Source organism: Bubalus kerabau, chromosome 20, assembly GCF_029407905.1.
Source record: "Bubalus kerabau isolate K-KA32 ecotype Philippines breed swamp buffalo chromosome 20, PCC_UOA_SB_1v2, whole genome shotgun sequence".
NCBI lineage: Eukaryota > Metazoa > Chordata > Mammalia > Artiodactyla > Bovidae > Bubalus > Bubalus kerabau.
This window is the reverse complement of record NC_073643.1, coordinates 16,331,197-16,357,377: the sequence shown is the minus strand read 5'-3', so window position 1 is coordinate 16,357,377 and position 26,181 is coordinate 16,331,197. Positions and strand designations below refer to the sequence as shown.

General features: G+C 46.5%; 1 protein-coding gene and 1 non-coding gene across 2 annotated transcripts; one reads left to right on the top strand and one right to left on the bottom strand.

The window, feature by feature from the left end:
• Window positions 1-13,828: 13,828 nt before the first annotated feature.
• On the bottom strand, window positions 13,829-13,901 carry TRNAG-CCC (transfer RNA glycine (anticodon CCC)). The gene has a single exon. It is a non-coding gene; the product is annotated as a tRNA-Gly (tRNA).
• A 7,521-nt stretch (window positions 13,902-21,422) lies between these two features.
• LYZL4 (lysozyme like 4) lies at window positions 21,423-24,664 on the top strand. The gene is made up of 4 exons (XM_055558520.1): window positions 21,423-21,561; window positions 21,666-21,815; window positions 22,476-22,554; window positions 24,595-24,664. Exons 1-4 carry the CDS (start codon window positions 21,423-21,425, stop codon window positions 24,662-24,664), a joined length of 438 nt encoding a protein of 145 aa, XP_055414495.1.
• The last annotated feature ends 1,517 nt before the right edge of the window (window positions 24,665-26,181 follow it).

Sequence of the window (26,181 nt, the reverse complement as noted above, 5' to 3'; positions counted from 1 at the left end):
ATGACCCTAGACTTATTCCTGACTCTAGCCTGACTGTTAACCCTTATCATGAGTCTCAAATAAGACTAACCTTTGATCCTGATCATGGGCCCCAATCCAGGGTGACCCATGATCCCAGAATGATACCTAACTTCTTAATATGGGCATCAGCCTAGTGTGACTTCTGACACCAATCCACATTGCCTGTCACCGGGAATGATAATGTGTGACTGGCTCCTGGAGGCAATCCCTGAGTCTCCTGAGTCTACAGTCCCTAGAGAGGGGCCACAGTCTCTAGAGAGGGGTCAGGACCTCAAGGCTGGGAGTCCCCAGGGAACCAGGGGGAAGTTCTCACATCTCCCCATCAGCTACCCAAACCTCCCTCTGGCCCCCAATCCAGTGGATTCTGCACCAGTCTGAGGGGAGACACAGCTCTTCCTCAGAAAGTCCTATTCTGAGGAGAAACAAAGCCATGTCCTTGAGGAGACACAGGAGGGGAGATACAGTGCTCTGGGGACCCGGAATCTGAGGGGAGACAGAGCCCTGCCTCAGGGAGGGTGAATCTGAGGGTTCAAACAGCCTTGTCTTCAGGGAGCCCTAGTCTGAGGGGAGACACCTTCTTACCTCAGGGAGCCCCATTATTAGGAAACACAGCCCTGCTCTCTAAGAACCACAGTCTGAGAGGGAGATACAGTCCTTGCTCAGGGAGCCCCACACTGAGGAGAAACACAATCCTGATTTCAGGGAGCCCAAATCTGAGGGCAGACACATCCCTGCCCTCAGGGAGTCCCACTATGAGAAAACACAGCTCTGATTGCAAGAAGCCCAAGTCTGATGGGAGATACATCCCTACTTCAGGGAGCCCTACTATAAGAAAACACAGCCCTACTCTTGAAGAACCATGGTGTGAGGGAGAGATACAGCCCTGGGGCAAAGGGAGGTCCCTCTGAGGGGGAACACAGCACCAACTTCAGGGAGCCCCAGTCTGTGGAGAGACACTGTGAGGAAACACAGACCTGCCCTTTAGGACCCACAGTGAAGGGGAGACACAGAGTTCCCACAAGGACTTGGAATCTGAGGTGAGACACAGCCCTGTCCTCAAAGAGCTCCAGTCAGAGGGAACATGCAGTCCTGACAGGGAAGCCCAGTCTGAGGGGGAAAACAGCCTTGTCTTCAGGAAGGCCCATTCTGAGGGGAGATACTGCTCTGTATTAGGAAGCCACACTATGAGGAAACACAGCCCTGCTCTTGAAGAACTACAGCCTGAGGTAGAGATACAGCCTTCACTCAGGGAGCCCCAGTCTGTGGAGACACAACTCTTCCTTTGAGGATCACAGTGAGGGAGAGATACAGTGCTCCCTCAGGGACCCAAAATCTGAGGGGAGACACAGCCCTGCCTCAGGGAGGGTAAATCTGAGGAAAAACCAGACTTGTCTTTAGGGAACCCCAGTCTGAGGGGAGACACCTTCCTACCTTGGGGAGCCCCACTATAAGGAAGCACAGCCCTGTTCTCAAAAGAACCACAGTCTGGGGGGAAGATAAAGCCCTCCCTCAGGGAACAGGAATCTGAGGTGAGACATTGTCCTATCTTCAAAGAGATGCAGTTAAAGGGTAGACACAGCTCTGCCTTCAGGGACCCCAAGTCTGAGGGGAGGCACAAATCTGCCTGAGGGAACTAGAATCTGAGGGGAGATACAGCCTTACCTTCAGGAAACCCCATTCTGAAGGGAAATACAGCACTTCCTCAAACAGCCTGAATCTGAGGGCAACACAACTCTTCCCTCAGGGAGCCACAAGCTGAGAGGAGAGACCGCTTTGACTCAGGGAGCTTCACTGTGAGGAAAACTCAGCCCTGCTCTCCAAGAACCATAGTCTGAAGGGAGATACAGTTCTGCCTCAGGGATCCCCACTCTGAGGGAGGCACAGCCCTGACTTCAGGGAGCCCAAGTCTCAGGGGAGACATAGACCCGCCTCAGGGAGCCCACTCTGAAGAAACCTAGTCCTGCCCTTGAGGATCCACAGTCAGGGGGAGATACAGAGCTCCTTCAGGGAACCTGAATCTGAGGGGAGACAAAGTTCTGTTCTCAAGGAGCTTCAGTTAGAGGGGAGACACAGCCCTCCCTCAGGGAGCCCCGCTCTGAGGGAGAACACTGCCCCAAATCAGGGAGCCTTGAGAAAACACAGCCCATCCCTCAAAGAGCCCCAGTCTGAGGAGGAGACAAGCCTGGCCTCATGGAGCCTTATAATGAGATCTGAAACTGTTCTGCCTCAGGGAGCCCCGCTGAGGGGAGACACAGCCCTGTCTTCAGGTCACTTGACTTTGTGGCCAGGCACCAGAGGATGGGATATGCTGGCCAGACCAGCCCATGCCTCTTTTTGCTCAGATCTGGGTAAAAATAACCTCAGTTACACATGCCTCCCATTCCCCCTTTATCCTGGACCCTGCCCAGACCCAAGTCACTTGTCAACTCTTCCTACTTCTCAGCCTCTTCTTGCCTGGGATGGGACATGGCACAGAAAGATGGGGCTAGGGGCCCAGGCAAGTTTCGCAGCTTTGCTGCAGCCCAAGTGAATCCTGACTCCTGTTGCTGCTTCCAGGTAGCCACCCTGGATTGGCTGTTGGCTCTCTTACCTTGTGATATGAAATAATTTGCTCCAATTTGTCCTTCCTTGAAGTGTGTAGACATTTCTGTCCTCTTCCTTGAAGGTGGTGATGAGGTAAGGAGGCCACTGCTCCTGTCCTGGGAGCCATCAGGGTTGTTGGAAGACCAGAATCCTCTGGAAGGATGAGTTAGGGTATGAGTGGGGGCTACAGGCTGGGCTTGGCCTCTCTGGATGGTACAGCCCACAGGAGGGGCTCAGTGGGAAACATGCTTTGGAGGGGATGGAGCATCAGGGAGGGGAGGTCTTGAACCGGTGGTGGAAGTGGAGTATGTGTGTAGATAGCCTACAACTGAAGAGCAGGAAGGAAGTGCTACTCAGCTGAGGGTAGAGGACTTGTAGGCCAGAGGGCCTTTGGGGGCAATTGGGTATCAGCCAGACGACCAGGAGAAGAGGTCCTCCCCAGGAAGTACGCAGCTGTGTGCATTAAAGAAATTTCCTATCACTCGTCTTGGAGAAGCACCAATTCATGGGAAAGCTTGGGCTCGAGGATCCCTTAATCTGCATCCATAGTAGGGTTGGGGTTTTAGCCTTCCCTCCAGGGGCTGGATGCATTTTATTATGGCCAGGCTGCTCTAGCCTGGCACATGCTGGCCTTTCAGCAACTGGAGTCTTTTCCTTAGTCCTCCTGATGTCACTGTGAAAAATACATCCACGCAGAACATGTGCCTTCTGGTAACACATTGCTGATTATTGGGTGGAAATCACCACTCCCCTACTCTTCGTCTATGGACAAAGGAGTCTGGCAGGCTACAGTCCATGGAGTTGCAAAGAGTCGGACACAACTGAGCGACTTAGCACACAATATGTACACATGCAAACCTTGGCGAGCATTTGTCTCAAAGAACCTTTTCCAGAAGGAGAAATTCTAATCTTGATAATCTTGAGTGCTCTGTGGACAAGGTTTCCAGAGAGGCTTTGGGGACCTGTCTCATTTCATTAGTCAGGTAGCCCAGTGGGAGTTCCTAGTTCTGAGGGCTTAGTTGGTTGCCTTCAGTTTGAGTCCTAGCCACATGCCATGTGGCAGCATCACCACCAGATGGCAGTGGCGCCAAGTTCCTATGGCCTCAGAATACTGCTTAGCCCTGCCATTAATCTGGGAGAAACAGCTTCCACCACTCCTGCACCTTCTCTGCTTCAGATTAGAGAGGTCTTTGTGTCCTGGCTTAGAGTATATGGGGATTTGTGCGGGAGACATTGATGGTTCTCTTCTGGTGCCATCACTCCTTTTCTGTGCCCAACTCTCAGAGTTTAAAACTCATCTCTTAATTGTCTTTCCTCTATCCTGGCATATCTCTGCATTCCCAGCATGCCAGGGCTGACAGGAGGGATGGCTGGAGACCCTGAGCATCTTCTGGGCAGGGCCAACCCTCTCCATGATCCTGGAAGTGTCATTGCCCGGTCTGCCCTCAGTCATAGGCTTGCGACAGTGACCTCTCACTCCAGAATTCCTTAGGCCAAACCCATGGAGGATAAAAGTACCAGTTCTCGAACCAAATAGCCAGCCTAACACCTCAGTTCTGCCCCCCGCCAGCAAGGTGACTCTGGGATACTCAGCTTACTTCTTTGCCTATACTGCCTCCTCAGGAAAATGGAAATAAAAATACCTACTTTATAGGGTTGTTGCGAGGGCAGAGGAGCTGACAAAGAAAAGACTAATGCATTTAGAGAGTATTAAGCATAAAAGTATGCAAGCAATCACTGGCACAGTTCTCGATCAGTGTGGGCTTTTACTGTTTTTGCACAGAGACACATGTACTCTGTGTGTGTGTGTGTGTGTGTGTGTGTGTGTGTTTGTGTGTGTGAATATCTGCTGAGTGACACTATCAATCGCTATGTAAAGGAAGTGCTCCTTGCAGGTGGCAACTGCTTCCTCCTTATCTGACTTTGGAAACCATACCTCAGGCTGGCTCTGGGGCTCCCTGGGAAGCAGAGCAAACATTTTCCTTCCCCTGTTGCTGGCCTTGGAGTGGTGATACAACCCAGGTCACTGTGTCCTGTGGCCCTTCCTTGCCACTATCTCCCTCTTCAAGCTTGGAGTGAGGGGGGTCTTTCAGATTCCCCTAGGAAATGAGGTGCAGAAATGGGGCTGCCAGATTTAGCAAGTAAAAATACAGGTCACCCAGTAAAATCTGAGTTTCAGGTAAACATGGAGTGATTTTTTACTCTGTCCCCAGTATTGTATTTTATCTGCAACCTTAGGCATGTGCCCTCTCTGTTGGGACCCCCCCACCCCAACACACACACCTGTCTGAGGTCCCTGTCCTATTCTCCATCCTCTGCAGGGTCCATCTGGTGGGTGGTGGAGGAGCAGGGCTGTTTCCAGGGAAGCCCCCAGGGTCCACCTCCCTTGCTGCCCATGTGACTCCTCTCGAAGTGCTCCCTTCCTGGATCTTGGCACCCTCCTCTCCTCTGAAGCAGGGAAAACTAGGTCTGCCCTATCACAGGTCTTCAAAGTTTTTAGACTGTCTGTAAATTTCATACCAAGTCCTTCAGTTTCCTATAACTCAGAGTTGACTTTGGATGTTTAAAAGGCAAGCTAAGGTTTTGACTCTCTTGTTCTCCCATCCTGCCCCTCAGGAGGTCTTAGGTATTGGGCTGAAGAAGACCCAGGATACACGATGAACTGCAGCTAATATTTCCATGTGTTTCCCAGCAACACACAGAGGGTCTCATTGAAATCTCCCCATAGTCTCATCGTGATTCCCATCCCAACCCTGTTCTTTGTTTCCATGGCCCCTGGGGTGCTGGTTGTTACAGGTGTCAGGCTATTAAAGGACAGGTGTACCTGGTCCATTCACATCCTCCTCCATTGTCATCTGTCAGAGAGGATGGCAGTTGGCTCTTGGAGCTGCTTCCCAGAGGGGACTATCATTGTGTCTGTTCTGTCAGCCAGATGCATCACATCAGAGAATCTCTCTGCCGTGCGCTCAAGAGGGAGATAAGACAGAGGAGGCTGCAGAGATTTCTAAGCAGCCAAGGACACCCTCCAGCAGATACTGCCTCAATGTCTCCTTGTCATTCGAGCGTCACTGCTGAATGCACTGGGAACCCGCACAATCAGGCTCAGGAGACTGAGGGGACTTGGGCATGACATCCCCACATGGCACAGTGAAACTGCAAGACAAAGAGAAATGGGGATTCAATTCTGGAAAGAATTCTTCCTCAGCCATCAGGCTAAAAATGCACCCATTTGTATAAGACACAGGACTTAGTCACTGAAGCAAGTGAATGTGTGACAAAAGGAAGCGTCCTACACTTGGCAAACTTGTTGAGAATTCACACTTCCTGAGTCAAAGCCACTGACATTTCAGAAGAGCCAAATTTAATCAAGGCGTTTTTGAAAGATCCAAACCGAAACAGAAAGACATGAGGCCCTATTATCAGCATGAATCTCGATGACTATGCGGAATTGCATTTGCTGGGAAGCACAGCTTTCTCTGAAAGTGATGGGAAAATCAGTTTTGCAAGATTTGGGAAGAGGGTTTGTTTTAAGTCAGGATATTAGGATCAAGGGGGAAGCCTGGTGGCTCAGCGGTAAAGAATCTGCCTGCAATTCAGGAGACGTGGGTTTGATCCCTGGGTCAGGAAGATCCCCTGGAGAAGGAAATGGCAACCTACTTCAATATTCTTGCCTGGGAAATCCCATGGGCAGAGGAGCCTGGAGGCCTACAGTCCATGGGGTTGCAAAAGATTTGGATGCTATTGAATGAATAAACAACAACATTAGGATCAACTATGGAAAGAACTGTAATTGCCATTTCCCCCAGGATGCAGCTCAGAATGTCTTGGGCATACAGTGTGCAGTTTTGCAGACTTGAGGATGGTAGCCTTGAGGATTAGGGGTTCAAGGGAAGCCTCATTTAAACGCTAAAATGCAAAACCTGAAAGGGAGCTGCTCTGAGGAGAAGGCTTGGCGGCCTCTGTCTGTCCCTGTCTGATATTTGCCTCATCTGTCTGTCTGTCTGTGCATAGTATTTCTCCCCCTACTAGAATGTAAGTGCCACAAGAGCAGGACTTAAAATTTTTTTTCTCTATTTATTATTATATCTCTGGTTAGTAGTCATTTTATTTATTTTAAAAAATCTTAATTGAAGTATAGTTGAATTACAATGCTGTGTTAATTACTGTTGTACAGTAAAGTGACTCCATTATACACGTATATATATTCTTTTTCATATTCTTTTCCAATATGGTTTATCACAGAATATTGAATATAGTTCCTTTTGCTATACAATAAGAACTTGTTGTTTATCCATTCCATATATACTAGTTTGCAGCAAGAACAGGATTTTTAAAAACATAATTCTTAAAGGTTACACTCCATTTACAGTTATTACAGAATGTTGGCTGTATTCCATGTGTTGTATAAATACATCCTTGTAGTTACCTTACACCCAGTTGTTTGTACCTCCCACTCCTTCCCCCCTATATTGCCCCTCCCTGCTTCCCTCTCTTCACTGGTAACCACCAGCTTATTCTCTATATCACTGAGTCTGGCTCTTTTTTTGTTAAATGAATTAGCTTGTTGTATTTTTAGAATCCTCATATAACTGATATCAAGTGGCATTTGCCTTTCTTTGTTTGACTTATTTCATTTTGAATAATGCCCTCCAAGTCCATCCATGTTGCTGTAAGTGGCAAAATTTCATTCTTTTTAATGGCTGAATAGTATTTCATTTTTCCACCCTGATTTGTTCACTATCATATCACCAGTGTGGTGAACACTGTCAGGTACAAGGTAGACCTTGGTATGTATTCATTCAATGAATGAATGAATGGATAAATGAATGAGTGAATGAATGAATGAGAAGAACTCTGAGGCCATGCACATCACATCCTATATACTATTGTTAATATTTATTAGCATCCACTTACATCCTGTGTCCTAATGGCGTATTAAGCAGCTCATACACCTGATGTTGGCTTCCTTGGTGGCTCAGTGGTAAAGAATCCACCCGTCAATGCAGGAGACACAGATTTGATCCCTGGGTCAGGAAGATCCCCTGGAGGAGGAAATGACAACCCACTCCAGTATTCTTGCCCAGGAAATCCCATGGACAGAGGAGCCTGGTGGGCTATAGTCCATGGGGTTGCAAACAGCTGGACACAACTAAGCAACTAAACAATAAAGAATTACAAGTAGCAAGATGCTATTTTCCTTGAATCTATGGAGAGATATTATTTTCAGTTCCTGTTAACATTTATGTCTTCCCAGAGCTAACTGATAGTCAACAAAAGAGTCTGAAATGCAGTACTTGGATGCAATCTCAAAAATGACAGAATGATCTCTGTTCATTTCCAAGGCAAACCATTCAATATCACGGTAATCCAAGTCTATGGCCCGACAAGTAATGCTGAAGAAGTTGAAGTTGAATGGTTCTATGAAGCCCTACAAGACCTTTTAGAACTAACACCCAAAAAAGATGTCTTTTTCATAATAGGGGACTGGAATGCAAAAGTAGGAAAGTCAAGAAACACCTGGAGTAACAGCCAAATTTGGCCTTGGAATACGGAATGAAGCAGGGCAAAGGCTCATAGAGTTTTGCCAAGAGAACACACTGGTCATAGCAAACACCCTCTTCCAACAGCACAAGAGAAGACTCTATACATGGACATCACCAGATGGTCAACACCGAAATCAGACTGATTATATTCTTTGCAGCCAAAGATGGAGAAGCTCTATACAGTCAGCAAAAACAAGATCGGGAGCTGACTGTGGCTCAGATCATTAACTCCTTATTGCCAAATTCATACTTAAATTGAAGAAAGTGGGGTAAACCAATAGACCATTCAGGTATGACCTAAATCAAATCCCTTATGATTATACAGTGGAAGTGAGCAATAGATTTAAGGGACTAGATCTGATAGACAGAGTGCCTGATGAACTATGGACAGAGGTTCATGACATTGTACAGGAGACAGGGATCAAGAACATCCCCAATAAAAAGAAATGCAAAAAAGCAAAATGGCTGTCTGAGGAGGCCTTACAAATAGCTGTGAAAAGAAGAGAAGCAAAAAGCAAAGGAGCAAAGGAAAGATATAAGCATCTGAATGCAGAGTTCCAAAGAATAGCAAGGAGAGATAAGAAAGCCTTCCTCAGTGATCAGTGCAAAGAAATAGAGGAAAACAATAGAATGGGAAAGACTAGAGATCTCTTCAAGAAAATTAGAGATACCAAAGGAACATTTCATGCAAAGATGGGCTCAATATAGGACAGAAATGGGATGGACCTAACAGAAGCAGAAGATGTTAAGAAGAGGTGGCAAGAATACACAGAAAAACTGTACAAAAAAGATCTTCATGACCCAGACAATCATGATGGTCTGATCACTCACCTAGAGCCAGACATCCTGGAATGTGAAGTCAAGTGGGCCTTAGAAAGCATCACTACAAACAAAGCTAGTAGAGGTAATGGAATTCCAGTTGAGCTATTTCAAATCCTGAAAGATGATGCTGTGAAAGTGCTCAATGTGCCAGCAAATTTGGAAAACTCAGCAGTGGCCACAGGACTGGAAAAGGTCAGTTTTCACTCCAATCCCAAAGAAAGGCAATGCCAAAGAATGCTCAAACTACTGCACAGTTGCACTCATCTCACACGCTAGTAAAGTAATGCTCAAAATTCTCCAAGCCAGGCTTCAGCAATGCATGAACCATGAACTTCCAGATGTTCAAGCTGGTTTTAGAAAAGGCAGAGGAACCAGAGATCAAATTGCCAACATCTGCTGGATCATCGAAAAAGCAAGAGAATTCCAGAAAAACATCTACTTCTGCTTTGTTGACTATGCCAAAGCCTTTGACTGTGTGGATCACAATAAACTGTGGAAAATTCTGAAAGAGATGGGAATACCAGACCACCTGATCTGCCTCTTGAGAAACCTATATGCAGGTCAGGAAGCAACAGTTAGAACTGGACATGGAACAACAGACTGGTTCCAAACTGGGAAAGGAGTACGTCAAGGCTGTATGTTGTCACCCTGCTTATTTAACTTATATGCAGAGTACATCATGAGAAACGCTGGGCTGGAAGAAGCACAAGCTGGAATCAAGATTGCCGGGAGAAATATCAATAACCTCAGATATGCAGATGACACCACCCTTATGGCAGAAAGTGAAGACGAACTAAAGAGCCTCTTGATGAAAGTGAAAGAGGAGAGTGAAAAAGTTGGCTTAAAGCTCAACATTCATAAAACTAAGGTCATGGCATCTGGTCCCATCACTTCATGGCAAATAGATGGGGAAACAGTGGAAACAGTGGCTGACTTTATTGTTTTGGGCTCCAAAATCACTGCAGAGGGTGACTGCAGCCATGAAATTAAAAGACGCTTACTCCTTGGAAGGAAAGTTATGACCAATCTAGACAGAATATTCAAAAGCAGAGACATTACTTTGCCAACAAAGATCCATCTAGTCAAAGCTATGGTTTTTCCAGTGGTCATGCATGGATGTGAGAGTTGGACAACAAAGACAGATGAGTGCCGAAGAATTGACGCTTTTGAACTGTGGTGTTGGAGGAGACTCTTGAGAGTCCCTTGGGCTGCAAGGAGATCCAACCAGTCCATCCTAAAGGAGATCAGTCCTGAGTGTTCACTAGAAGGGCTGATGCTGAAGCTAAAGCTCCAATACTTTGGCCACCTGATGTGAAGAGCTGACTCATTTGATAAGACCCTGATGCTGGGGAAGATTGAGGGCAGGAGGAGAAGGGGAAAACAGAGGATGAGATGGTTGGATGGCATCACCGACTCAATGGACATGAGTTTGAGTAAACTCCGGGAGTTGGTGATGGACAGGGAGGCCTGGCGTGCTGCAGTCCATGGGGCTGCAAAGAGTCGGACACGACTGAGTGACTGAACTGAACTGAGAGGTAACTGAAGAGGATCCAGAGATGCTCAGATGATTATCCCTCCACCTGACTTTCTTCTTCTTCTTCCCTCAACTTATTTATTGAAATTACTTCCTACACTGAAGGAAGGATTGGAGGTGGTGACAACCAGCAGCTGGTAGATGGTGGGAGACATCTCTGGGATCACGAATCTTGTGTGGAACTGAGGGTTTTACTCAGAGATTTCATCTCTTACCCTTAAGAATCATTAATGTTCACTTGATTTCTAGGTTGGAAGCCTGTATTTAAATTCACAAAAGCAGGTCTTCTGTGTCTTTCTACCCAGGAGCTGTATGGAGGGAAAATGAGTGGGGATTTGGAGTAGATATTTCAAAGACTTGCAGTCCCTGATGAGATATATTTCCAAATTGTTCTCTAGTTTTCCAAAGCTTTTATGACTAATCTACACACACACACACACACACGCTTTCCGGCATTTGATGTTTCTGAAACTCAGCCTGAGGCAGAACCTTAAACACATCTCGAGTTGTGATCACAGAAGCAACTGGCTCCCACTGGGTCTGAGGTTCTGTAGAGCATTTTATGATAAATTTATCAAAGCCACAGGAGCCAGATCTTTATAAATAATTCTGACATCCTTCATTACTCTTTTTTTGCTGCTAGCCCGTGGGGGGCAATTAATCTTCATAGGAAAGAGAGACTTCTTGTTTACACATTTGCATTCACAGCACTTTTGTTTTTATGAACACCTCATTTCCTCAGTCTCCAGATTTTTTGCAATATTGGAAATTTTTAATTTATGAAAACCTTGTAAAACTACGGTGCTTCAGTTGAACTTAAGGTTGTCTTTCCATTTGGAGGTCATGTCCTGACAAACTGCTTACCTGCTGTTTGCTGGGCGATATTGGAAGGGGAGGTAAAACCTTGCAGATGTATCTCTGGACATGAGCTGGAGACATTCACAGAGTGGAAACAGACAGAGTTCAGTGGGAAGAATTCCCAGAGGCCATGCATGGGAAGCAGATAAAGGAAAGGGGGAGGATACCAAGGAGAATGGTTAGGTTTTTGAAGGATGTAGGGAAGTCAGACAGATGAAAAAAGAAGGAAGGGTTTTCCAGGCACAGGGAACAGCATGTGTGAAGGCACAGAGGTCTCAGATAAGAGATCACTTCTGGTGCATCTGGGAGCGGAGGCAAGGTCTCAGAAGGAGGAAGGTTATGCTGTGTGTTTGGGCAGAATGAACTTGATCCCTGGCATTTTAAGAATAGTACTCTATGACTCCTGATGAGTCAGCTGTTTAGAAAATATTTAAAGCTTAAAATATGCTTTTGCCAACCATAGAGTCACAATGGTGAAATCCCTGATTTAAAGATAAGAAAAGGAGACTGATTTTGAGGAAAACAAAAGTTTAAACTGTGCCAGGAGTAAAAGAAAATTAGTCAAAAGAAAAACTCCTTGATTAGATTTAGAAATGATAACATATATGAATCTATAATATATACATTTGTAAAATACAAGCACATGCATAAATATTATATATAATGCATGCATATATATTATATATGTGTGTATACAGTGTGCATAGGGTAAGTGTATATATATATATATACATGTATATATGTACATATATATATATATATATCAGTCCGTGTTTTAAAAAATTGAGGTATAAGTTACCACAGTGCAATTTTAAAATCTTAAGCTTGAGGGATAATTTTTTAAATTGAAGTATGGTTGATTTACAGTTATTTTTTAAATTTATTTATTTATTTTTGGCTACACCCCAAGACATGCAAAACTTCCCCAACCAGGGATCTAACTTGTGCCCCTTGTATTGGAAGGTGGAGTCTTAACCACTGGACCACAATGTTGTATTAGTTTCAGATATATATTAAAGTGACTCAGTTACACGTATACACATATATTGATTCTTTTTCGTATTTCTTTCCATTATAAATTAAAGAGAGATATTGAACTTAGTTTCTGTGCTATACAGTAGGTCCTTGTTGCTTATCTATTTTATATATAGTAGTAAATACATTCATTTTTATATGGGGAACTGGAGACTCAGAGGTGACATGAGTTAGTAATTAGAGGAGCCAAATTTTATCTCAAGTCTGCCTGGCTTTATCACGTGTCACAACCTTTTCAAAGGACTGTAGAGAATTCACCAAAATCTGGAATCTGGCTGGCTGAAGCCTCTTCCCACCCTTGCTGGCTAGAAATCAATATTCTGTAGTCTGAAAAAATGGCATGCGTATCACTGAGGTCTAAGAATAATCTTACTTAAAGTTATATTTAATGATAATTACAGCATTGAATTGATTTCAGAATACTTGTGTTGTTAAGTATTGAGATCTAAAATTTAGACCTCAGCCACTAGGCTGCTTTAATCAGATCTATATAATTCACCTATTGCAATAAGATATAATATGACAATTTGCAATTCTGTGGTACATGTACATAAATATCATGGTACATGTAAGTGAAGGAACCTTGTAACAGAAGAGGTTTCTTTATAAAGGTGTCTGGGATAAGCAGAGGATTAACCATAGGGATGAAGAGATTTAGTGAAATTGAAAGGCCAAAACAGGTCATAAAGAACACTTGTAGAGTGACATTGTTTGTTTAATTGGTAGCTGCATGAAGGGCCATAAGACTATCCAATGCATTAATAAAGATTATCCATCTGAGCACTTTCTGCTGCATGTGACTCAAACTACTTAAAGCATGGACTTGTGGTTTTATTTACTAAACCATCCAAAGAGAGATCTGACAGGACTTCAAGGCTCAAAGGCTGTGTTCAGGACATGGTTTCTCTCTTCATTTCCGGGCTCTGCTTACTTTGTGTTGAGTCCATTAACACAAAGACTCTCCCCTGTGATCCCAAGATGGCAACTGTCAGCTTCTCACTGCTGTGGCCACAGCCTTCATGTTTGACATCAACAGAAAAGAGTCAAAGAACTTTTAATTTTCACTGAGCCTTATGGGTCCCGAGGGGGTCCATGTATCCGTCCCTGAACCAGTAACTGTAGCCAGGGGTATGGGATGCACTGAGTGGCTCAGCCTCGGGTCACATGCTCCAAACTTGAGTATAGACACTGAAAGTAGGTAGACCCTGAAAGAAATGTGTGGCATTATCTGAAGTGCTAATGGATGGTGGGAAGTAAGCCAATAGAATTTTATTTTAGTCTGCTTCAGGATACTCTAAAACAGATTCAAGGAAGTGATTCAGGGGACTGCTCAGGGGTTCCCCAAAGTTGTCTGTACTTGTGGGTTTTTTATAATATTTATTTTTATTTATTTGGCTACATTGGATCTTAGTTGCAGCATGTGGGATCTAAGTTCCTTGATCAGGGATCGAACCTGGGCCCCCTGCATTGGGAATGCAGAGTCTTAGCCACTGGACCACCAGGGAAGTCCTGGTAGTATGCATTTATGTTCATTTTATAGGGGCAGGGTCCATAGCTTTGATAACATTATCAAAGGCCAACCCAAAGAGTTGGCTCTGCTAAGATAATGGTAAATATTGAGCCAGACAGAAGTGCTTTGTAAAAACTGAGCCTTTGTGCTTGTACTGTCTTCTTGAATGCTTTCAATTTAAGATGTAGACTCTGCTTTCCAGCTGCCTGTTATGAAATGATGATGAACCTATTGGGATTACCAGAGATAGTAAATACTGATTAAAATATCATTTCTTCAGGTTCCAGAAGTTGGGGCCCCCTTTCCCTCCCAAGAAAGTCCTGTTTCTGGGGCCACAACAGAGGGTCCCCCACACTCTGTCACAGACGCTGAGCTCACAGCCTTGCTGGGAACCCAGCCACCACCCGCTCCCCTTAGAACTGGCCTCAGCAGCCCGTTTGCCCAGGGATGGAGAGCTGCTCAATCTGGGTGAGGACAAGGCCGTTTGGGAATTACTTTCCTGTCATAATTCCAAGGCCTCACGCAGGCTGATATTTTCCTGCTAATCCCAGGCCAGGTGCATTTTTGACATCAGATAATGTTAGCCTTCTGACTGATACAGTAGCAGGTGAGCAAACACCGGGCGGGCGGCAGAATCCCTGACTTCCTGAGCATCCACGATCGTGGATTCAGTGAATTTAAACATATAGAGACCCGCCACACCCTTGCCTTTTGCATTTGCCAGATTAGGCTATCTGTGAGTGATTGCTGTAAACAGGTGCCCCTCATTTCCCCCTCTCACTTGTACTTTGGCTTTTAAATGGGTTCGAAGCCTGGCATTTTGCTGATTTTCCCCCATCTGTGACCCACAGACTAGCGCAGGGATGCTTAGAGTTTAATGTACACATGAGAATTCCCTGGTGATCCAATGATTAGGACTCCACACTTCCACTGCAGGGGGCATGGGTTTGATCTCTGGTTGGGGAGCTAACATGCCACTTGCCCTGGGGCACAACCCAATACGGCAATTTAATATTAAATTAATTAATTAAATTAAAAAAATAATGTGCACACGAATCACCCAGGGATCTTGCTCAAATGCGGATTCAACTTAGCAGATCTGAGGTGGGCCTGAGATTCTGCATTTCTAACATGCTTCCAATGACACTCCTGCTTCTCCAAGGGCCTCATGTCTAAGAGCAAAGGTCTAGGCCAAAAGCTTTCAACTATGGCAGCATACCAGTGTCACCTGGGGAGTTGTAGAAATACCAGTGCTTGGGTTCTACTCCCTAGTTTGAAGTGTGACACCCCAGATGCCTCTGATGTGCAGCCAGGGTAGATGTCCACTGGTCTCACCCCTCAGCCTACAGTCTCTGCCTGCCAGCTCTCCTCACTGCCAATCTGGCTCACTCACACTAACTTTGTGCTGCCCTCCTGGAGTCCCTTCTCCTTCATCCTTGGAACTCACGGAGGGCTTATTATGAACTAGAACTTTCCACACAACCTGATCTGATGAAGTCAGCACTACTTCTATCCCCATCTTGCAGACAGAGAAACTGAAGTTTGGAGAGTGAAACATTTTGTCTTAGGTCACACAGCTATTAAGCAGCAATGTCAGGACTCACCCAGGTCTTCTATTCCCAGAGCACAACAGCAGCAGAGTGAGGGTTTAAGAGGATGCTGGCCTTGGGAGTCAGACAGACCTGGGGTCCACCACTCACTGTTGGTGTGACCTTGGGCAGGCTACCCAGATCCTGAAGCGTTGGGTCCTCCTCTGTAAAATGGAGCCATTTCTCAGGGCTGTCGGGAACATAACATGCCGTGACCTGTATCAGCCATGCCCCAAGGGCTTCCCAGGTGGCACTAGTGGTAAAGAACCCGCCTGTCAGTGCAGGAGACATAAGAGACAAGAGTTTGATCCCTGGGTCAGGATAACCCCCTGGAGGAGGAAATGGCAACCCACTCCAGTATTCTTGCCTGGGAATCCCATGGATAGAGAAGCCTGGTGGGCTACAGTCCATAGGGTTACAAAGAGTTGGACGTGACTGAAGCGACTTAGCACTCCTGCACAGCACACACCAGACCCTGGGCCGCAGGAAAGGTTCTGGCGGTCTCCACATTGCAGTACTTCCTGTGGGCCCATCTTCTTTGGCACTGGGCACAGATGTCTAGATTGTAAGTCATCTTTTCTGTGCTCTCGTCAACTCTTCAAATGGAAAGCAATTTCCTCCAAGGCAGAAAAATGCAAGTATGAGTATGAAATGTCTGTGGATGTGATTTTTTGGATTCATGGCTTCAAATTGGTTTTCTTTGCTCCAAGAGGCCTTGCTGTAAGAGGCAGTGGATTCACTGGTGCTTGTCCATGGATGGAATTAAGTGTCGATCAATGGAAAATGATTGTGTTCAAAGCACGAATAAGTAATTACCCCACTGAAGTCATTCATTCATTCATCTACTCATTCATCCATTCATTCATTGCCTCTGTTCCCTCTGACCTTATGGGTTTACTGAAGACAACTCAGCCTGAACCCCCCAACAACAGACCAGGCTGTGTCTGTGGCTTGTTTCCCATCATGCTGGGGGCTAGAGAGATGAGAAGGTCAGGGCTCAATCTCATGTGTATCTCATGTACACAAGGAACTCCTTTTTAGAAGCTCCACACCCAGGACGTTCCAATTTTAACTCTAAAAGTCCCACATCCCTAGAAATCCCTGCATCCCAGACAAATGGGGACATTTGGTCATCCTACCCCAACCACATGGGTCTGGGGGATGTCCTTTCTTTTACAACCCGACAGCTCTGTGCCTTTCTGCCTCCTTCTCCATGGAGGCCCCTTTAGTGTGAGGTGGTTCCTGCTGGTTTTTCTCATCTCCTTTGTGTCCCAAGCCTCTGGGATGGGAACCGTGGCTGCCTCCCTCCAATGCCGAGACTCAAGGTCATGGGTCTCCTGCTGGCTCTCTGCTCAGCGTCTTTCTTGGCTCAGCATCTCTCCTTCCATTTCAGTAGCTGAGGGAGGCTTTGTCCTACACGGGAAACTAGAAGACTGTTCATAAAAGAGAACACCTCCTCTTCCCTCCCCCTTTCTGCAAACACACTTTGCCTCAGACAAGTGCTCAGTGAGTAGACAAAAGTGGGGCTGTTTTCTTTCTGATGCCATTTCAGATAAAGTTTTAAAATATTCTTTGAAACTAGGCAAGCAACACCACAGCTAAAAATGCTTGGCTTTGAAAATAAACCTGTGGCAGACTTACACAGATCCTTTGAATCTGTCAGAGATGCTTTCAGCAGCAAGTACAAGTGTGGCGAAGTGGGGGCTCACGCTGCACAGCTTTGTTTTTCTTGCATAAGAAGTCTAGAGATAGGCGGCTGCCGAGAGTGATTCAGGGATCAGGGGTGTCAGGCTCTGATTTGGTATCTGTGTCATTTTCTATGTCCTCTCATGTCAAATAACAGCATCATGCCTTGGGTGGCTAAGTTCAAGGGGGAAGCAGGGTGGCCTTGAATGGGACACTCCCTTTCCTTGTTTCTGTTACCAAAGGGAAATCATTGCCAGAAGCTCTCTCCCCAGTGGGTTTCCCCTTACATCCTACTGGTCAGAACTGGGTCATACACCCATCTGTAGGCCAGGGACAGGGGCCACCTCCTTTGCAGTTCAGGGGTCTCTGCCAATGCCTAAACACTGCTGCTGCTGCTAAGTCGCTTCAGTCATGTCTAACTCTGTGTAACCCCATAGACAGCAGCGCACCAGGCTCCCCCATCCCTGGGATTCTCCAGGCAAGAACACTGGAGTGGGTTGCCATTTCCTTCTCCAATGCATGAAAGTGAAAAGTGAAAGTGAAGTCGCTCAGTCATGTCTGACTCCTAGCGACCCCATGGACTGCAGCCTACCAGGCTCCTCCATCCATGGGATTTGCCAGGCAAGAGTACTGGAGTGGGATGCCATTGCCTTCTCTGCCTAAACACTACTGAGGTTCTTTTAGGGAGGAATGGTTTTGGCTGGATGACCAAAAATGGATTCCCAGACTTCTTTGGGCTCAGAAGCCCTGAGTTCTGGTCCTGGTCCTATTTCTGTCTTTCTCAGATATGAATAATGGGTGAACTGGATGCTCCTTCCCCAAGCCCTGATATGGCCTCTATGGGCCACTTGCAAAGACAGCAAGGAAGGTGAGCTGGCAGTGAGGGTTTCTGCATGAGATTGGCTCCATGGCAAGAAACACTTGTTAAAATAGGTAAACTAGATCATTCCAAAGTGAACTTCTACCTGGAATGTTCTTGAGTGTTTACAGGATTGACTGGCCAGCATCTGTTCTTATCTCCAGGCATTTTGTATGTTTGTGTGCAGACACTGTATAGATATAGATGCAGATACTGACACAGATACCAGTGTAATTATAGATTGTGTTATTGGGTGATGTCTGAAGAGCAGATGGAGATCCATCTGCTGGGGAAGGCTCAGGAGAAGTTCAGCTCGGGCCCAGGGCTGGGGAAAACTCAGAGACCACAGCCCTAGGAGAGCCGGTGAGACTCAGGGACTCAGGGCTGGATCCCCATCCCCGATTAGAAGAGGCTGAGCCTGGCCCCATTTCAGGGACCCTGGCTCCTGTAAGAGACTTGAAGCCGCCAGATCTATCTTACTGTTGGATTATAGGTGACAAATGATCTTTACAGAAACCAAAGCTGTGATGGAACAGCTGGCATGATCCCACTTACGTGCATATCTCTGTATTCTGGAGCTAAAGGTAGCCTTCCTGTACACACAGGTGTTCTCCACTTGTGGGAGAAGGGATTCCAGCAGCTTTGCTGGAAGACTTGGGATCAAAAACCAATGATTGATGCCTGGGTCTTCAAGCCTGGGGAAAAGAAGATGAGTGGTCACTGTGCTGGTGTGTAGCTTTCCCTGCAGGGCATGAGTGGCATATAAGATCACGCCATCTCACTGCTGTCAGGGCTGAGCCTAATGCCTTGGTTAGAGTGCTGCCACCCAGATTTCTCCACATTAAAGCACATTCTCTGCGCCCCCTCCCCTCACCACCTTTATAATTAATACAAGCCAGGGAGGGAAGGAAACCACATCCAGTTCTAGGACTGCAGAAGAGGATGGTCTCACAGCGCACCTTCCTCAAAGCAAGCACATCTCCGTCCACTCCCAGAACCCAGAGAGTGTCCAGATAACAATAAACTCATATAATATCCACTCCCAAGGCTACAGCTTTCTCCCCTGATGCAAATTCTGTTCAGGTCATGGCCACTGAAGAATGAGTGATGATGCATTATCCCTTGGAGAGGAATTATAGCATCAGAGCTTCCAGGGATCCCAGGGACCAGCTAGGGCTGCTCCCTTGGAAACACTCCCAGAAGCAGAAGGTGGATGTCTCATAGTAGAAATGACCATAACCCTCATGCTTCCAGTCCAGGCCCCCTGGCAGAAGCCTTGTTTGTGGGTAACTCCAAATGCTGTAAATGGAGAGATTATCCTGAAGAGTCTGGGTGAACCAATGCAATCACATGTAGCCTTAAAAGTGGACACAGCAGGGGAAGGACAGGCTAAAAGAAACTGAGAAAGTATCATTGACATATACCTGCATCTCCAGTGTCACCTACATCGGCAGGCAGATTCTTTACCACTGCGCCACCTAGGAAGCCCTTAAAAGTGTATCTACACACACTAGCACGTGTAGAATGGATAGCTAGTGGGAAGCTGCTGTACAACACAGGGAGCCCAGCCTGGTACTCTGTGACGACCTAGAGGGGTGGAATTGGGGTGGGGGGGTCTCAAGAGGGAGGGGATATATATAAATAATTATGACTAATTCATGTTGATGTACAGCAGAGACCATCACAGCATTGTAAAGCCTCAAAAAAAAAAAAAAAAGTGGGAGAGGAAGCAGAAAGTGAGTCCATGAGATACAACAGTGGAAGGGGAGACAAGTGAGATTCAACATGAAAGAGGGTTTTCAACACCCTTGCCATCTTTGAAGATAGAAGAAAGAGGTAGAGCCTAGAAAGGCAGATGGCCCCTAGCAGCTGGAAATGACCCTTAGCTGATAGCCAGCAAGGAAACAGAGATCTCAGTGCTACAGCTCCAAGGACTGGAGTCTGCCAGCCACCCAGATGAGCAAGGGAATGGATCCCCTTTAGGTCCCCTAGGAAGGAGAACAACACTGCCAACACTTTGCTTTTAGCCTGGTGAGCCCTGTTAGACTTCTGACCTATAGAACTTCAAGATAATACACTTGTGTTATTTAAGCTGCTAAGCTGAAGGTAACTTGTTATAGCAGCAATAGAAAACTAATACAAATGCGTTGGTGACCAACTGATCTCTGTGTCGGAATATTCCAGTGCACAGCAACTGATGTCATAGAAAAGATTCTAGAAAAGCAGGTCAGGAAGAAGGACTTACGGTTTGGAAGCTTTTGAGTGAAGGCAAATGGATTATCAAGGCAGTGAAAAGTCCAGAGAACAGAGTGTAGATAGAGCAACTCTCCTGCAATAAGGGAAAGGCTGCCACAGTGGCTGCTCTCCCCTTCCTCTGAGGAGGCACCAAGGGCCTCCGAAGAAGGGTGAGTGAGTGTATCTTGGGCAGGAACTGGGACAGGCAGATTGATCCCTGGCTGCAGGAGATGCTTATCAGCAAATTCACTTACTGCTCATCCAATGACAGTTCTGTTGGGAAGAGGAGGTTTCTGTTCATTCATTCATTCATTCACTCATCAAAGATTCACTGTGGACCTACTGTGTCCCAAGGTCTGTTCTGAGTTCTGAGGATAAAGCAGAGAACAAGATAGGCCAAGTTTCTGCATGACTGCTGCTTATACTCTGACAGGGGAGGTAGACAAATGAATGAATAAATGAACAAGGACCTTTATGAAATTTACATATATTATGAAGAAAACGAAACTATTTTCTGTGATAGGGCAGTGGGCAGGTGATCCTATTTGAGTTGGTGAGCTTGTTTGAGCTGAGGCTGTGAACAGGAAAGGGCAGGCTCTGTGGTGGTTGGGGGAAGAGCAGATGAAGGACCTGTGGTAGAGATGAGATGGGCATGTACAGAGAAAGGAAACATGCAAGGTGAATGTGATGGCGTGAAGGTGAACGAGGGGGAAAGAGGTGTGAAAGGAGAGGCTCTCTGAGGCTAAGGGACTTCTCTGCCATTTCCAATGAATCAGTGGCATGTCTGGACTGGACCAGGTCTCCCTGTGAGGACAAGAGACAAGGTCCCTGGAGTTTTGTTTGTAGAAAACCTGGGCTCAAGACAGCGTAAAGGTTAAGGCCACAGCTCAGAATTTGTACTCCAGGATAAAAAGCAGTGGTGGAATAATCCAATATGACAGTGGCCATTGTGTTAGACATGGCGGGACTCTGATGAACTAAGTATTGTGGTTAAGTCAGGAAGGCCTCTCCCTTTTCTGAACATACTGAGTTGTACACCTCCAGACCCACAGCACCCTTCTCTTCTGCCAGGGTCCCTGCGGTCTCAGTGGGGATTGTTTGTGACTCCATCCTCTCACCTAGCAGCCAGCACCCTGAGCTCAGGAAGATGAAGGTGTCCATGGTGCTATCTCTCATTGGGTACCTGGTGGTTCCAAGTGACACTGCAGTTCTGGGGCGCTGCGTGGTGGCTAAGAAGCTCCATGAAGGAGGCCTGAGTGATTTTGAGGGCTACAGCCTTGAAAACTGTGAGTGGCCCCTCTCAAGCCTCCTCCTCACCTCTTTAACCACTAACTCCTTTCCAGGCTTCCCCAGGGCTCCTCTGAGCCACACCCTGTCTGTTCCATCTTAGGGGTGTGCCTGGCTTATTTTGAGAGCAAGTTCAACCCTATGGCTGTCTATGAAAACTCGCGCAGTGACTTCATTGGCTACGGCCTCTTTCAGATCCGCAACCATGACTGGTGTGACCACGGCAGGAACCGCTGCCATATGTCTTGCTCTGGTAGGTCCCTCCTTCCATGCTGGGGGCTGTGGAGGGTGGAGGGCAGCCACGTTGAGCTCAGAGGGCTGCTTTCCCAGTGGCCAGAGTTTACAAGTTTGGAGCTGAAAGGAGGAGGGCCTGGCGAAGGCTGGGCTGAACCAGATCCAGAGTGGGGTCGCAGGAGGCTATGCCGTACTGCCCAGAGTCCACAGGGAGAGAGAGCTGTGGGCTTGGTGGCCTGGGATGCAGCAAGGGAGACTCATGTCCAGATGGGCAGAGGAGGAGGCAGGGAGGAGCATGAGGGGTAAAACCAGGCAGCTCTGGCTAGGCCTAGTATGACTGACACTCTTCCTCAGGGGGAGCAGAGGCTGCCACTTTGACAGGTGAAAGTGATCACTGGGAGAAGACAGGCCTGTAATGTATACCTCACAAGAAGATGATGTGTGTTTATCTCCAGAATCCAATGGGAGAAACATGCAACTGTCTGTAGTAGAGGTGGTATGGGGTGTTGTGATGAAAATACGGTAGAATAAATACCCTGAAAAAACCCTCCTACTAGATAAAATGTAAAAAAAGGAAAAAACCCCTCTCTAACGTGAACTCCTGGTAGCTCCCTTGACATCACTCTGACTTAGCTGCCGAGTGGTGACGTGGTATCATTCCACTTCATTTTCTTCACAGCTTTACTGAATCCAGATTTAAAGAAGACAATCGAATGTGCCAAGACAATTGTAAAAGGAAAAAGAGGGATGGGAGCATGGTAAGTAGCCTGTGTTCCTGACTCACCCACACATCAGGTCCCATTAGTTTGTGACTTTCGATGGGTGGTGGTGGTAGTTTAGTCGCTAAGTTGTGTCCGACTCTTTGTGGCCCCACAGACCGTAGCCCACTAGGCTCCTCTGTCCATGGGATTTCCCATGTGAGAATACTGGAGTGGGTTGCCATTTCCTTCTTCAGGGGAATCTTCCCAACCCAGGTATCAAACCCACATATCCAGCAGTGCAGGTGGTCTCCTGCATTGTAGGCAGATTCTTTACCACTCAGCCACCAGGGGAAACCCATCATGTTGCTTTTGTCCTAGAGAACACATGGAGAAGGAAATGGCAACCCACTCCAGTATTCTTGCCGGGAGAATCCTAGGGACAGAGGAGCCTAGTGGGCTGCCGTCTATGGGGTCACACAGAGTTGGACACGACTGAAGCGGCTTAGCAGCAGCAGCATTCCATGCAAGGCACTAAGCCAGGCATGTAGGTTATATCTGAGCAAATGAAACTGAGTCCCCACCTTTACAGGCTTTATAGGGCAGTGTTGCATTTACATGTCTCATACATTTCCTAGTTAGATGTGTAGCAACCAAGATGGAGCCAAGATTAAGATGAAAGATTGTAAAGAAATCAAACCATGTTTTTCTCTCTGCTGGAACAGTGCCCGGTGCAAAATAACCTATATTAAGTTTTTGTTAAATAAATCATAAAATAGAATTGTCATTTTTTAAAAATACTTAACTGTTAGTCCTTCTTGAAACTTACGTTGATATGAAAAGTGAGATAGGGAATCCAGCTTCGTATTTTTCAAATGCTAGTCGGTAGTCTTGACATCACTTATGCCTTAACCAGTTTTCTCACTAATACACTGCATTTTAAAGAGGGAATCCTCTTGTTAATGTTAACTGTCTTCTAAGTGTTTGAAATATCTTTCATATATAGTCTTGACTTTCCAGTTAATTTGGAAGCTTGGCTGGCCCCCCCTAGGGTAAGCACTAATGAGATAAAATCATCTTTGTTATGTGGCACTAAGTAGAAACGTGTTGGGCCAGGCTGATCAAGGCTTCTCACTTCCTCAGAATTCCCAGTGGAGTGAGCTCTTATTAAGTTAATAAGCTGCAGTGGCTTTTCCAAAGCTCACATCAGGCTGCTCTGTGAAGCTGGTGTGGACAGGATGGGAGAAGACCCAGGCCACCCCTCCTTCCTCCTCATCGTTCTTAGGAGTCCCATCTGCAATGCCTGCTCAGGGCTAAGGAGGGTGCTGTGATTTCTGCAAATATGTCTCTGCATGCTCTCCCTGCTTTTTGCAGCCACAAGGGGCCAGGGGACCCCAGCCCTGTTCCAACTGTGGGACAACCTACCATGGAACCTCATACCCGACCAAGGGATGAGATGAACTAACAGGATGTCTAATGGTCTGCAGCTGGCCTGGTGACTCCAACAGCTTCTGGGATAAGAGAGGAGGACGTGGGGTCTGGAAGCTGGCCAAGGGGCTGGGAATAGGCAGGGTCATGTTTACGGGCACCCGGGGAAAAGGGTAGAGAAACTCAGTCCAGCTGACCTAGGGTTGAGGGTTGAGGAACTGGAAGGAATTTTGGAAGGTGAAGGGTGAAGCAGGTGCATGGAAAGGTGGCCCTGGCTCGGGGACAGGGGTTCCCATTTCAGAACTAGAACCTGCCAAGTACTCACCACATATGTCACAGAACTTCTCCGATGCTCCCTTCAGGGAAGTTAAAAATGCCTTGCAGGACTGGAGAAGGATTTCACAGTTCACAGCTCAGCCTCCCCATCTCACAGTGTGGGGTTTATGAGAAAGGGGGTGTTGTATAGCGGATGGAGGGAGCACTTGTGCTCACGCCTGCGAGAGTTGGAGGAACCATGGAGAGAGATGTACTTGGGATGCACAAAAGCCTTCAGAACTGTGCCCACTCAAATGCTCCAGGCATCAGGCAAGGGGTGTAAATGGGCCAGCGGGGGCTGAGCTGCAATATAGGGAGCCCCCTCTGGTTCACTCTCCCCGGCCTTCCTCCCTGTAGGCCCTCTTGGACTCTCAACTGCCAGCATTCTGACACTCTGGCACGGTGGCTGGACGGATGCAAGCTGTAGCTGCTGGGAAAGCCCTCGCCATACTTGCCGCTGGCATCTTCCTAGTGGAGATGCTTTCCTGCTTCACTGCCTTTACTTATCCTGTTGATTATCCCACTGCTGGATGCTCCAGAGGGAAGATGGCAAAAGTTTGCTTCGTTTAGGGATGCAGGATGCAGAATAAACTGCTAGTTATTCAACCTGGCCCAAAGGGCTCTGCTTGTCTTATTGTACTGTGATTGTTATGATGGACATCATTATTCACCATTATCATGCTTCCTTATTGTTCCTTATTCCTTAATCTCAGGTGAAGGACTTTTTCCCCCCCCAAACACTAACTGCTGCTTCCCAAGTAGGGAGATGATGGTATAATTTTTTAATTTAAAACTAGTTTTATTTATTTTGACCACACCCTGTGACATGTGGGATCTTAGTTTCCTAACTGGGGATCAAATTTGGCCCCCTGTATGGGGAGCGTGGAGTCTTAGCCACAGGGAAGTCCCTTCTTGCACTTTTAAAATTAAACAACATATATTTAATAGGTAAAACTTGTAGAGTACAGAGTAATAAAGAAGGAAATTAAAAATGCTCTCATCCCCCCACTGGAAGCAGATGTTTTCATTACTGTTATGTAGACACAGTTGAGGGTCCCATGCAATAGGGATGGCTAGTGTTAGTCTGTTCACATGCCCTTTCCTACTTCAGCGTGGATGTGGGCATATTTTTTTCCATATAAGCTTGAACTCCTACTGTGTACATGGTTCTGTATCTTGCTTTTTTTCATTTCATATTTGTGGTCTAACATTTCCAAAATTGAAGGCAGGAGGATAAGGGAATGACAGAGGATGAGATGGTTGGATGGCATCATCAACTCAACGAGCATGAGTTTGAGCAAACTCCAGGAGCTGGTGAAGGACAGGGAAGCCTGGCATGCTGCAGTTCATGGAGTAGCGAAGAGTTGGACACGACTGAGTGACTGAACAACTACAATATTTCCATGACTTAGACGGGGATCCCAGCACCGTTTTTAACAACTGCATGATCTCCATTTAGTGGACAAACTATAATGTAGTTTACACATGACTATTTATACCTGCTCTTGTTACTCCATTCGATCTATACAAGAACAAAACAACATGATGTGACTGAATCACGGCCACCGGAAAGTCAGGCAACACTGAGAGCAAGTCAGCCCTTCGTTTTGTTTGCATCCTGGTCTCTTTCAGAAAGCCGAAGAAAGAGCTGCAAGTGAGAATTTCAGAGGCAGAACTTCTTAATCTCAGCTCTGACTGATCAGCTTAATCAGTTGGTTTTGTATGGCTTCCCCCACCTCCAGGGAAAAGGGTGTTTGACAGTTCCTGCCCACACAGCACGAATCATACAGTGAAATTCCTGCTGGCAGCCTCCCTTGCTGTTGAGGTCACTGAGAAGCTTTGGAGACCGTGAGAGCTCCTCATTGAGCTGGGGACACACACCGTCTCCAAGGGTGGGGCTGCATGCGATAATGCACCTGATTTCAACCCAACTTTATCCCAGAC

Coding starts and splice junctions, on each gene's coding strand:
- LYZL4 (XM_055558520.1), top strand. CDS start 21,423: ATGAAGGTGTCCATGGTGCTATCTCTCATTGGGTACCTGGTGGTTCCA. Junction 21,562..21,665: donor GGGCTACAGCCTTGAAAACT/GTGAGTGGCCCC, acceptor GTTCCATCTTAG/GGGTGTGCCTGGCTTATTTT. Junction 21,816..22,475: donor CTGCCATATGTCTTGCTCTG/GTAGGTCCCTCC, acceptor TTTTCTTCACAG/CTTTACTGAATCCAGATTTA.